The sequence below is a fragment of the Ascaphus truei genome, chromosome 2, assembly GCF_040206685.1.
Source record: "Ascaphus truei isolate aAscTru1 chromosome 2, aAscTru1.hap1, whole genome shotgun sequence".
Taxonomy (NCBI): Eukaryota; Metazoa; Chordata; class Amphibia; order Anura; family Ascaphidae; genus Ascaphus; species Ascaphus truei.
In genome coordinates, this window is record NC_134484.1 from 79,006,099 (window position 1) to 79,020,556 (window position 14,458).

General features: G+C 42.2%; 1 protein-coding gene across 2 annotated transcripts in view; it reads left to right on the forward strand.

Annotated features, from left to right (window-relative positions):
• MMP16 (matrix metallopeptidase 16) overlaps window positions 1-14,458 on the forward strand; it is a 248,253-nt gene that overhangs the window by 171,372 nt on the left and 62,423 nt on the right. Inside the window, exon 6 of one of the 2 annotated variants that reach the window (XM_075582964.1) lies at window positions 3,570-3,742. In XM_075582964.1, coding sequence (XP_075439079.1) covers window positions 3,570-3,742 — 173 coding nt within the window. Of the gene's footprint in view, window positions 1-3,524; window positions 3,743-14,458 lie in introns of both variants that reach the window. The other variant, XM_075582963.1, reaches the window with a different exon arrangement.

Sequence of the window (14,458 nt, forward strand, 5' to 3'; positions counted from 1 at the left end):
TGTGGTGAATAAAATAAATAAAACACAAGCCCAGAAAAACAATCAGGCTGAATAAAAATCTCATGATCTCCTCTATTTGTGACTTGTATGATGCATCTATATTATAATACATTTAATCATACACAAAATATATGTATGATACATATGCAAAAAGCAACATTTTCAACTGAGAAAAATATAAATTAGGGTATAGAATACTAACAAACAGATGAGATCATGAAAAGCGATCCTTTACAGTGGCTAGAGTAAACCAAGTGTGCAAAATAGTCAAAAAGGACAAACAATACACAAAGTTACCACCACGAAGCTAAGCTAAACCACTACCTTGATCTAAAAAAGAAGTGTGTGTGCGCAATTCAAATCCATATTATCATTGCAAATATATATTAATAATAATACGCTCATCTCCATTCTGATACACATGCACATGTATAGGCATGTATATTGAACAGTGGCTAATGATCTAGCCATGAGACAATAAGAACTTTATTACATATTGCAATATATTTAAAATACACATTTAAAATTCATAGATGGAGACCAGTTCATGTGGACGGACATATCTCCAAATGTGAGAAAAATGTAATGTAAATGTTGTGTGATACATGCAACAGATAGCACCCACTTAGCAATAATATATAAAATCCTTTTCTAAGAAAAGGTGTAATGTCCACCACTTTATTGAAACCCAATGGATGTTTGGTTTTTAGTCTGTGGATCCAAAATTGGTCCCTGCGCAGCAAGTACAGATCCCTGTTGCCACCTCAAACATTAGCTTTGAGGGACTCAATGGCAGAAAAATGTAATGACTTGGGGTTATCGCCATGTACACGGTGAAAAATATATAAATGGAAACAATTAATCCCCATGTGTACAAGATCAATTGTATAAACCAATAATATAGTTACAATTCCTGTCCAGGAGTCGTTGAAATGTATTGAAAATCCAACTGCACAAAAATGTGTTTAAGATACCACATGCAGGAGATGGGGGCTGCTGTATCTGGGAAGAATCTATGAAAAAGGGGAAAGAAACAGTGCACACCCTAGTGCATTACCATAGAAATAGAATTTATTAAATAAAAAAGGGGGGTAAACAATGCCCACTTACAAGATCGTAAAATAGGAAAGGGACTGACGTCATCGCGCTACCTGTATGCGGAAGGGAATCCCTGATAACCACGTGTGTCTGGAGCGTGCCGATCTGTTTTGACAGCATCTGAGCTGCCTGCATACTGCCGGTATAGATCGGGCAACGCGGTTGCTGATTGTCAGTTTCAGAGGACTCAAACAGCATCTACAGCAGTCCACGGAGCAGGAGGTGCTCTCGGATTAATCAGCTCCCTACCGGGTGATCCCCTCAGCTGATGGTGATTATATACAGTGACATAGTCTAAAGATACCTGTATATGAATTTCATTGTTTACCCCTCTTTTTTATTTAATAAATTCTATTTTTGTGGTAATGCACTAGGTTGTGCGCTGTTTCATATATATATATATATATATATATATATATGTATGTATGTATATATATTATTATTTTTTTTTAAATAATACAATTCAAACTTTTTAAACTCACAAACCTTTGCTCCTCTTATGTTTGATTAAAGTTACACTAACTCTTTACAACATATCAAAGTCGCAATAAAATAGAAGTAATCAAATATAAAACAACTTTATTTTTAACGGTTATTATGTAAGTTACGATGTGTTTATTAGCTTTGCAAATGTAAGCCCAAATGCCTCAATTAAAAAAATACACTAACCAATATCATAAAAAATACAGCATCTATTGCTGTAATTGAAAGTTAGTTAGCGATGCATACTGTACTTCACAGAGAAACAAAAGAACTGTTCCATACAGGTAGATTATTTTTTTTGGACAAAAAAATAACAATTTAAGAAAATGCTTTTACATCAATATTTTTACTAAATAGTTAACTACTACATTTTAGTTTGGAGTATTTGATTATGTTTTTTTTTTTTTTTTAAAGAGAACAGAATGGGACAGTGAAAGTGGGCTAGGGACTTTAAGGGCATAAGGGTCTATTCATTAAACGGCGATGGTGCATTTCTGGGCTAAAGTGTCAGTTTTTGCACAGATTTGAAGTTTGCTGTATTCATTAAGCCCTTTTATTTTGTGTGCAAATTAGGCAAACTCGCAAAATTACACATTCATGGGCTTTTCATAAAGATGCAAGCTTGCAGCTCACAAGGAGTCTTGCCTCACTCAGGTAGGCAAAACAGGACTTTTGCTGGAGAGGGAGAAGAATGGAGGAAGAGAGTTGTCGGACTTATTAAGATTCCCCTCTCCTCTTCCCTCCTCCCTCTTTCCCCCCCTCCCCTCCCTTTCCCCCCCCCTCCCCTCCCCTCCCTTCTTTCCCCCCCTCCCCTCCCTTCTTTCCCCCCCCCTCCCTCCCTTCTTTCCTCCCCCCTCCCTCCCTTCTTTCCTCCCCTCCCCCCCTTCTTTCCCTCATAAGCTATATTTCATCTACCTGAGTTGAGTAAGGTAAAATCTCTGTCAGTTTCCAGGTGGTATTGCTGAAAAACAAGTGGAAAGTGCATTCAAATAAGACATCAAACTGGAGCGACAGAAAAACTCTGATAGAAATGTCTTTATTTCATTAGTACATTGTAAATCATTTAAGTATAAGTATCGTTACAAAATAATAATCATTACATCATTGTGTAAGACCGCAATATAAGAAGCACAATAAAAAAGTGAAACTGTCAAAATAAATGAATATCTTTAAACAATTATTGTAATTGTTTTACTATGCATAGAAAAGTTCCAGTAAATAATGTGTATTGGTAATCTTGCATAGTTAGAGGGATGCAAGATGGGAAACGCAATAATAAATACATTCTTCAATGACTTACCTAAATGATAGTGCCAGAAGGTATTAGTCAATAGTTTATTAATATACAATGCAGATCTTAAAATGCACGCTATAATTTGTACAATTTATCATATTATATTTTTTCATAATACACTCTATAAATATAAGGTAACGTAAGCAATGCTAATAAACAAGGTTCAATAAATATGCTGCAGACAATGCATTATTGCTACATGTTGTTCAGGCTATTAATACTATGTTTTACTTTTCATTAAATATAAATATACACTTGTTTCACTGTTTCAGTGCTCTACAAAACATTGTGTTGCAGCCTGCTGTAATTCTGATGGGGCTAGTTATCCCCTTCATGGGGCAGACTCATGAAGCGATGGTACGGGCTAGCACAACTGATCCTGCGTTAAGCATGTTAAAGTGGGGGGTTGGGGACGGGTGTAAGGCTGGATGGATCTGTTATGCCAACATACCGATAATCAGTGCTTAATGAATCTGCCCCTCTGTTTCTCTGAAGTCTGTAAAAAAATATATAAAGACCAATTTTAACTTTGTAGGGACTGACAATAAATAATTTAACATATTGGTTATATATCTTCTCCGGTGCATTACAACAGTATGATTGTTCAAATTATACTGCTCATAAACTTGAGTTGTGTTTTTGTGTTTAGGTCCACCTGATAAGATCCCAACACCAACAAAACCTCTTCCTACAGTGCCACCACATCGCTCTATCCCGCCAGCAGACCCCCGTAAGAACGACAGACAACCTAAACCTCCCAGACTTCCCACTGGAGACAAGCCATCTTATCCTGGATCCAAACCCGATATCTGTGATGGGAATTTTAATACACTGGCTATTCTACGACGGGAGATGTTTGTTTTTAAGGTAGGAAACAATGAATTTAGTATTAGACCTAGTATCTGCATTTCAACTCTGCTATACAAGTCTTAACAATCACAAACCAATTTAGTTCTAGAAACGAAACAATAGACGTTGAACAGCTTAGACATCTAGAAGGGAATTGCTGTAACAAGCTATTTTAAAAATGTATTAATGTAATCTGAAACTATAAGAACTAGGAATGTAAGGATAAGTATTTACTGCATGTTATGTAGAGATAAAAAATATAATTTAAGTTGTGAATAAGAACTAATAAGAATTCTATTTTGGGAATGTTGCCATATTAACCCAAACTAATAATGCCTTTGTGATTTTCAATGCTTCTTTGTAAGCTCCTTGTTGTTGTTAAGAATTAGACCTTTCTTTTATGCTTCTTATTTGTCAGTGTGATGACATTTTAGAGAGATGCGTTGTTGAAAGACCGTACTAATTAGACTAGAACATTAGGGTGGATAAAGGATTTGGAATTCAGCTTTATTTTACCACTATTGTCTTAGAGTTAATGTTGTGTGAGAATGAAAAGAGAAGAACATTATCTATACGAAAAGCAGAAAACACTGCCGAACTTCAGATTAATTCTACTATATGCAGTTAGGCTCTATCATACATAGGTTTATTTGATGCAGAGTAATTGTTAGTGACAGAAGCACATTTTGGGAAAAACCTTCATCAGATTCACCCTTTTTTCCTGATGAGTTTTCCCAAAATGTTGTGCTTCTGTCACTGTAACCATCGCTCTGCATCAAATAAACCTATAGTGGCGAGAAAACGTTTGGGAACCCCAATGATAAATTCCATAGTTTCTCTATGATTACCTTGTACCTTCTTTTCTTAAATATCCAATAGGGTTTATATTAACCAGTCCCATGTCCTTTGAAACAAAATGATGTATGAATTAGTCAAACACTGAGTAATTAAGAGTCATGGTGTGTGCCAAAGTAATTGAAACCCTGGTTTTATCAGAGAAATTAAAGTGGTTAATTAGAATCAGGTATTTAAATGATTAGGTAGATCATTTGGGTTGAGTTTTGGCGGCCGCACCATCTATAAAGATCAGAAACTTCGTGAGTTTGGTCTTCACCATAAAGGTGTGTGGAAACACGATACCACGATCAAAAGAAATCTCTGAGGACCTCAGAAAAGCAGTTATTGATGCTCATCAGTCTAGAATGGGTTACAAAACCATTTCTAAGGATTTGAGGCTCCAGCAATCCACTATCATACAGATAGTCTACAAATGGAATAAGTTCAAGACCACAGTCACCCTACCCAGGACCGGTCGTCTTACCAAAAACTCTACAAGAATAAACTGGCAAATCATCCAGGAAGTCATAAACAACCCCAGAATAACATCCAAGGATCTGCAGGCCACTTTCACCTTGGCTAATGTGAGTGTTCATGACTCAGCTATTAGAAAGACACTGAACAAATATGGTGTTCATGGAAAGATAGCAAGGTGGAAACCACTGCTCTCTAAAAAGAACATTGCTGGCCGTTTGAAGTTCACCAAAGAGCACATAGATGAGTCGAAGGTAGAAATTTTGGGCCTAAATGAGGAACATTATGTTTAACAAAAACCAAATACTACTTTCGAACAGAAGAACCTCATTCCAACCGTAAAGCATGGTGGTGTGATTGTGATGGTTTGGGGCTGTTTTGCTGCCTCAGGATTTGGACGGCTTGACATCATTGACACAACCATGAATTCTGCATTTTATTAGATGATACAAAGTATCTGTTTTGTGTCATTTGTTTAATCCGGTTATCTTTATATATTATTAGGATTTAGATTAAATCTAATAACATTTTAGGTTTCAAATATGTGGAAATCCTAAGGGGTTCACAAACTTTTTCTCGACCCTGTATTTCGGTTCTCTGTCTCTTGGACTGTTAATAAATAAGACATTTTACATAAGAATTAAATTTTCTATATATCGTCATGAAAAAGGATATTAAAATACCAACGTATTTATAAACCGCAGTAAATATTCTCATTTATCATTTATAGATGATAAATAAATAATGAAATCCATTGCTCACAGAAAATGTCCTGTCTAGCCATTCTGTTCTTTTAAAAAGTAGACTGAGCCAAATTTAAACAAGATGCATGTTTAATTTCTATAGTAGAGAAAACAAAATGTCTGTCCTTGACTGGTAAATACTCTCAGAGCTATTATACTGGAGCAGGTTGAAATCCTTTTACAATTTTATGTTTTCAGCAATGAGCTTATTTCCCTTTGGCTTATTTTCCATGAGTACAGTATAAGTGAGATTCCAGATTTGGAAAAGCATACTTCCCTTAAGGAAGTAACTTAGAGCCAGAAAAATTCTCAAAACTGAAATAAAAGTGCTTAAAATGTGTTAGATGTAAGCTAAATACTATATGGAACATAAACTGAAAATAGTACAAGACTGTTTTTCACAGAATACTCTCCTCAATTGGGCCACTCTGAACACTAGAATAACCCTTCCAGATAAAATGTAATACAAAGAAACACACATAATACTAGAAAACTTCTAAAGACTAAATCCAATGGAGTATGTTTATATCTTAAACCGGATCTAAAACCTATTCTAAGGGAAGATGTTTATGAAGGGAAAATGTAGAGACCTTGTGGATAAAAATTAGCCGTGGGAGTAAAAGTAAAAATAAATTGTTTGTAGGGATATCCTATAAACCACCAAATATCTGTGAGCTTGAGGAAGCCAAAATACTTTTGCAAATGGAGAAGGCATCAAAACTAGGCCATGTTTGCGCATAATGGGTGATTTTTAATTATCCAGACATAGACTGGGGCAATGAGATTAGCATTACAATGATAGGAAATAGGTTTTTGGGGGTTCTTAAAGACAATTACATGACCCAAATTATTGAGGAACCAACCAAGAAAGGGGCAATACTGGATTTGGTAATATCAAACAATGTAGACGTAATAATAAATATTCAAACCCTGGAAAATCTGGGTAACAGTGATCATAACATGGTCTCATTTTAAATAAATTATCAAAAAAACGATTACTTGGGTTCAACAAAAACCTTTAACTTTAGAAAGGAAGATTTTAATAAACTGAGGACTAATCAATAAAGTGTATATTGGGATGATGTTTTTGCAGGGAAAATTTTCAAACATAAGTAGGCAGCCTTAAAACATTGTTAGAAAAGCACACTTATCAGTGGGTTATTAGGTAATAAAAATAAAAGAAATAAGTCAAAACCAATGTGTCTAAATAAACAGAAAGGGTATTCTTAAATTCAGAAAGGACGGAGGCATCAAATCAGAATTATAAGGAATTAACAAAAGTTGCAAAAAGGGCAATCAAATTGGCAAAAATTGAAAATGAATAAAGGATTGCAATAGAAAGTAACAATAACTAGAGAAAACGTTCTTGAAGTACTTTAATAACAAACAAATTAGAAACGAAAATATAGGACCCTTACAGTGTGAGATGGGCAGCCAGATTATTGGAGATATTAAAAAAATTCTTTGCTTCTGTGTTTACCAGGGAAGACTCAATTGCAATAGTAGTGCCAATGGAGGAAGCAACAACTCTATATAAACAAACTATTGGTTAACTGAGGAAGAAGTTCATACGTGGCTTGATAAAATTAAAGTAAATAAGGCACCTGGCCATGATGGCATATATCCAAGAGTTCTTAAGGAGTAACGTTCAGTAATTGCCAAACCATTACATTTAATATTCAAGAACTCCCATTTCCACAGGCTCATTTCCACAAGATTTACATAAAGCAGATGTGGTGCCTATATTTAAAAAGGGAGCTAGATCACAACCGGGGAATTACAGACCTGTAAGCCTGGGGAAGATCCTTGAAGGTTAAGTACAGGATAATATTCAGGAATACCTAATGGAAAACAAAATTATTAGTAATAGTCAGCATTGATTTATGAAGGATAGGTAATGCCAAACTAACCTTATTAGTTTATTTGAGGAGGTAAGTACTCACTCCCTCTAGGTGACCTAATCACATCTCTTGGGTAGAAATATCACCTTTATGCAGATGACACACAAATTTACTTTTCAACCCCTGACTTTACACTGCTGTACAGACCAAAGTCTCTGAATGTCTCTCTTCTATATCATCAAGATCTCCTCATGCTTACTCCCTAGCCTGGGTCTACTGTTTCTACATTAATGTTGGCAGCACTATCATACACCCAGTATCACAAGAACGCTGCCTCGTTGTCACATTTGACTCATCCCTCACATTCTACTCTCACATTCACAATGTAGATTTGTTTTTCATTTTTCCTCAGTAACATTGCAAAGATACACCCATTTCTCTATCGCTCTACTGCTAAAACTCTAACATATGACCTAATTCTGCCTCTCACCTTTCTTTCCTGCAATTTAGCCTAAACAATCACTTTACTCCAAAATATGTCTCCACCTCTCTCATGCTGAAATCCCTGTTCTGACCTTCAATTAAATCCTGTATCACTTAAAAAATTCTCTGCCACTCTTCCAGGGCTACCAGCAGAAATATTGGGGCCTAGGACAAATTAAAGGATCATCTCCCCCCCTCCCCCCTTTGACCCACCTGGCATACTTGGGGTCCATGAGGGGTGGAGAATGAGATATGGGCCTGAGAGTTTGGGTGGTGGACGGAAGGAGATAAGGGTCTCAATGGAATAGTTATGGACCTGGGGGAGGGGAGGAGAAAGGGGGGGGGAGAGAGAAGAGAGGGGTGGAGAGGGAGATAGATGGTGGGGAAAGAGGGGGACAGAGTAGAGGGAGGCGGAGGAGAGGGGGGATTGGGTGCAGAGGCAGGGAGAGGGGTGAAGAGAGAGAGACAGAGAGAGAGACAGACAGACAGACATACAGACAGACACCACTGTCTACCTGCTTCCCTGTAGGATTGAGGGGGCATTTTAGAGGCTGTGGAGGGGACCTGCTGAGCTGCCTGTTTGAGGGTGGCCATGGAGGTGCCTGTCAGGTTGAGTCTTTCTTTCACTGGCATACAGCATGCTGCCTCAGACAGGCACCTCGAAGACAACTTCCAGCAGGCATCTCTGCAGGCCCCATCTGACAACACCAACCAGGAAGCCCCCTCTGTGGATCTGGAGTCTGGACACATGATTGGGCCCTTTACTCGCTGAGCCTGGGACAGTAGTCCTGGCTTTCCCCCCTGTCGGCAGCCCTGCTCTCTTCTGACCCTCCTTACATCCCAGCCCTAATTTCTCCCTGTACACCTGCCCGACTCTTGTGTTCTGCTCAAATATGTCTTCTGTCTATCCTTTTTGTATCTATAGCACTCTCCCACCTAAAACCTGTCTTACTCCCTGCCCTGCATCTCAAACATGCCCTTCCCATAAATATATATGGCTAGCAGCCTCTTTCTCCACCTTTAGGACCTTTTGTATGTAGCCCTATTTCTGACGCTCTAAAGAGACTACGGGTAACTGCATGCACCTGTGGCTCCAGGAGATCTAAGCCTCCGCTAGCTGGGAGCCTGGGGTAACACTTATTAGCGCTGTGCCTCCACTTACCCAGAATCCCCGTGATGTGAGATTCCCCTGGGCAAGAAACATATACACACACATATGCTTGTAACTGATTTTACTATAATGCAATAATAATCTTAGCACTTTATATGGCAGCAACACATAACATATACCTTATACTATACACTTATCACTAACTTGGCTAACTGGTAATGTCCTTATAACGTGAGTGGCTCAGCCACGCTCTTAATGAGGATTGTCCTGTACAGCAGTGGCTCGGCCACGCTCTTAATGAGTATGTCTCTGTCCCATCACCGCGTGCCCCACACACCGTGTCCTTGTGCTAATAGGAAGATTGCTCAGTATATTTAGGCCTCTGGCCACTCACTGGTGTCCCCAAAGAGTTACGCCTAAGGCGGGATCAGCGCCTGTTGACCGGTGTTGGTGCACTTGCTGTAAATACCTTCCGGTCACGGCGGTGACCAGTAATATTTCAAAAAGGATCAGACGAATCCTCTGCTTGCCTTTGATGTCTGCAGTGCAGCTGTCTGGTCCCAAACAGCTCACCACCAAACTTGCTCCGCTCACTTGTCCCTAACTGTCCCTAACTGTCTACACAGTAAGGTGACTGATCGCTACCACTATGGGCGTCCCTGCAGCACAGCAGCCTACTGTGACTCAGGGATTCTCCTAAGGGCCTGCGGGTAAAGCTGTCCTATGCAGGCGGGTCACGGACCCCCTGCACGCACACACCCTCCTCCTTTACCTTCCGGATCCCCTCTGCCTAGCGTGGTCTCTCCCCCACGCTTCCCTTTCCTCCTCCCGTAATCCTAGCCTTCTGATTGGCTCCTCACATCTGGTGACCACTTTAGAGCTCATGGGAGTTGTAGTTCCTCAACGGAGCCTTTCCCTTACAGGCCCGTCGTTCACACGCTTTCATTGCGCATGCGCGACCTTCCCACTCTCTCAGTGCCCTCTGCAAGGTTGCGCAACAACATGGCGGCGCCCTGTACTAACGTGCCGCCGCGGAACCTGCCACACTCCCACCGAGCACACATATGAGGTTCCTAACAAATCCCTACATTCTCCCCCTTGCAGATTCCAACGACCCTGCTTGGGTCAACTTACGTAACTATACACAGAACGTTATATATAAAAATGACACAACATAAATGCGATCTTGCTTATCAGCTCTAGATTAGATTGCACATTTCATTGAACATTACAGCAACAGACTGCACTCTGCTGCGAGCCCACTGCTGAGCCTCATAATGGGGTGCCCCGAATCTATCATAAGCCATCCTCATTGAGGTTGACCAGTTCTTTGGCTTCGGCGAAGTTGCTCTTCAGCTACCTGCTCGGGAGAGTAGTAATTCTCGTTTGGCATTTCCAATTCTGCCCTTGAGGGGCTTGATAGGTCTACAAAGTCTCTCTGGGGCACAAAGCATGGGCTCTGCGGGTCTAGTGGCTGCCTCACGGGAGTCAGCGTATCTGTCGTTGGACCAAGGGGCTCTTTACCCGTAGCTCCTTCGGGAGATGCCCCCGTGACAGGAAGGCCCCTTGAGAGGTTCCCGGCATAGGATTCTCAGAGGTGGCATTTATTATAGTCTCTGGGCCATCCTCTGTACTTTCAGCTTCTCCATCAATTGCAACAGTGGGCACTTCCAATTCATTGTCCCCTACTTGAGGTATGGGGAGCAGATGATTCCGATGCCATACCTTTACCCGGCCTTCGGAGTCCCTGATGCGGTATACCGGGAGGCCAGGCATCTGTGATTCCACCTCATACACCCCATCTCTCCACCGATCAGCCAGCTTGTGCTTTCCGGGAATGCCCAAGTTACAAAGGAGAACAGCATCCCCCGGGCGGATCGCTTTATGTCGTACCTTGTGATCGTAGCGCCTATTGTTGCTCGCATTTAATTGCCCCGCCGCCTTTTCAGCCAATTTATAGGCCTGCTGCAGACTGTCCTGTAACCTTTGTACATATCGAAAATGAATCCTGTTGGATACCCCATCGGTAGATATCCGCAGTCGCACATCCACGGGCAGCCTAGCGTCGCTCCCAAACATCAAGAAATACGGAGTATACCCTGTAGACTCGTGTCTAGTACAGTTATAGGCATGCACCAGTGTCTCCACATGCTTGCTCCACTCAGTCTTCTGAGAGCCTTTTAAGGTCCCCAGCATGTCAAGTAGTGTTCGGTTGAACCGTTCAGGCATAGCATCCCCTTCGGGGTGGTACGGGGTAGTTCGTGACTTAGCTATATTTAACAGCTTCAGCAGTACTTTAATCAGAGTACTCTCGAAATCCCTGCCCTGATCCGAGTGCAGTCGGTTCGGTAATCCATAATGAATTAAGTATTTCTCCCATAATACTCTAGCCACGGTCACCGCCCGCTGATCTTTGGTGGGGAACGCTTGAGCGTATCTTGTATAGTGGTCTGTAATCACTAGTACGTTACCGATGCCCCGGGTGTCTGGCTCGATACACAAGAAATCCATGCACACCAAATCCATAGGACCAGAGCTTTTCAGATGGGCCATGGGGGCTGCCCGAGTGGGGAGTGTTTTCCTCTTTATACAGCGGGTACACTGTCGGCAATTAATTTCCACCGATTCTCTCATTTTTGGCCAATAAAACCGGTCCCGGAGTAGCCCGAACGTTTTGTCGATACCCAGATAGCCATGATCATCATGTAGTGCCCGAAGAACCATATTTCTCAGCTTTTGAGGCAGGAATAGTTGCCGCCAGTCGGGGTGATTATGGTACGGTATGACCCGATACAGTAGGCAATTGTCCAGTTCGAACTTCCCGAACTCGTTCAGTAGTAGTTTCACCAGTTCTCTGGGGGCTTTCTTAAGGATTGAGGGATCCACTTGTTGCAGAGCTTGGCGAGCTAGTTCCACCACTGGGTCTTGAATCTGGTGTTGCACCAATTATTTCCAGGAAATGATTTTATCTTCTGTAATGTTCATTCCTTCCCGGTATCGGTAGGCCCGGGGAATGGCTCGGGATTGGCACCCTAATGAGTCAGCTACTCTTAGCTCCGAGAACGCCACCTGATCGTTGACCACTGCTGCTAATGAACATAAAGCACGTATGCCAGGCCCCGGAATTTCCTCCCATACCTCCTCATCCATGGTAGGTTGAAGCCCCGGTCTTCGCGACAAAGCATCGGCCCCTATGTTAGTGGGCCCTGGTTTATACTTAAGGTTGAACCGATAGTTGGCCAGCGCCGCCAACCACATGTGACCCGTCGCATCCAATTTGGCGGACGTGTTGATATAAGTCATTGGGTTGTTATCTGTCCTGACTTCAAACTGTACTCCATACAAGTAATCGTGTAGCTTGTCAACTATAGCCCATTTGAGGGCTAGGAACTCCAACTTGTGAACAGGATAATTCTGTTCGCTTGGAGTCAAGCTTCGACTCGCATACGCCACTGGCCGGAGCCCTGTGTCATGTTTCTGGTGCAACACTGCTCCCAGGCCACTGAAGCTGGCATCCACGTTTACAACGTATTCTCGGTCGGGGTCGGCATAGGCCAGCACTGGGGCCTGCGTTAGGCTGGTTTTCAATTTCAAGAACGCTTGCTTGCAAGCAGAGGTCCATTTTTCTCCAAATGGCGTTTGTGCTGTGGTGGTTTTCCTGCCAGTATCCTCAGGATAGATTTTAAAGAGATTATTCAGGAGTTTAGCTTTGCTTGAGTAGCCCTCCACGAATCGCCGGTAGTAGCCGCAGAACCCCAGGAAGGATCGAAGTTCTTGGACGTTGTTGGGCCGGGGCCAATTCACCACGGCCTCTATCTTCCCTGGGTCGGTGGATATCCCTTCAGCGGATACAATGGACAACAGATATCCTAGAATTACTCCAAGGAGACACTGGTGCTACCAATTGTACACAGGCATGTACTACATACAGTCCAGAAAAATCACTGCACAATAAGAAATAAAGCGCTCTTCCGTCCAGAGTCCCACTAATAAATGAAGAGGCAATGTAGACACCCCACTTGAACCGTGCACCGTGACTATCAACGGGTAGGGGCTAAAATGTGGTAAGGAGGAATATAAAGCAGTAGTACCGCCGTGTCCCCTGTAAAGGAACAACCAGCTAAGTATGCTGCTACCCTCCGCCACTGCCCTCCTACACACGGTGTCACACACGGACAAGATATCCTCACTGCGGAGGTAGGGGAAGGGAAAACTAGAAGAGTAGTCACTCACAGTCTTGACGCGCCGTGTCTCCGGTCAATGATGACATCAGGTACCTCCGAACCGGAAGAGGAATACAGCGTGCTCCAGCCCAGGTAAATCGAACAGAAATAGATTTGTAAGGCGGTTCACTGCTGCTGCAGGGGTATAAAAGTGGAGGTTCCACACGCAATAAAATAAAAGGTTAGTTTATTTAGTGCATATACACAAAAAAATCTGCCACAGAGCGAAATCTGACGCGTTTCTTCCCACCAGTGAACCACCTTACAACTCTATTTCAGCGGATACAATGGGACCCACATATGTCACAGATGTGCGGCAGAATTTGCACTTATCCAGGGACAGTTTAAGCCCCTCCTTTTGAAGTCGATCCAACACCTTCATCAGTCACTCCTCATGCTCCTCTAGCGTCTTCCCGAACACTATAATGTCATCCAGGTACACCAAACATTCTTGCGGGTTCAGGTCTCCCAGTGTCTTTTCCATTAACCTTTGAAAGGTGGCAGGAGCCCCGCATATCCCTTGCGGCATACGGGTGTACTGGTAGAGCCTTAGCGGGCAGATGAAGGCCGTTCTCTCCTGATCTTCCAGATCCATGGGTACTTGATAATACCCCGACCTCAAATCTAGTACGCTAAACCATTTACTTCCCGTCAAGGCGTTCAAGTGGTCCTCGATGCGTGGGAGGGTGTACTGATCAGGTACCGTACGATTGTTCAATGTCCTATAGTCTACGCAGAGACATACGGGCCCATTCTTTTTGCAAACCACCACGATGGGTGAGGCATAGGGACTGCGTGATCCTTGAACGATACCAGCTTCCTCCATTTCGGCTAGTAGTCTCCTCACCTCTTCCACGTCTCGGGTGCTATGCGGCGAGAACGTTCCCAGAACGGTGTGGTGTCGCTCAATCGAATGGTGTGGCGGGCGCTGCGACTTCACCCCACATCCATATCACTTATGGAGAACACCCCCGTCGTTCTTCCAGTTTGGTCTGCAGTCTTCCTCTCCAGCCCTCCGTCAA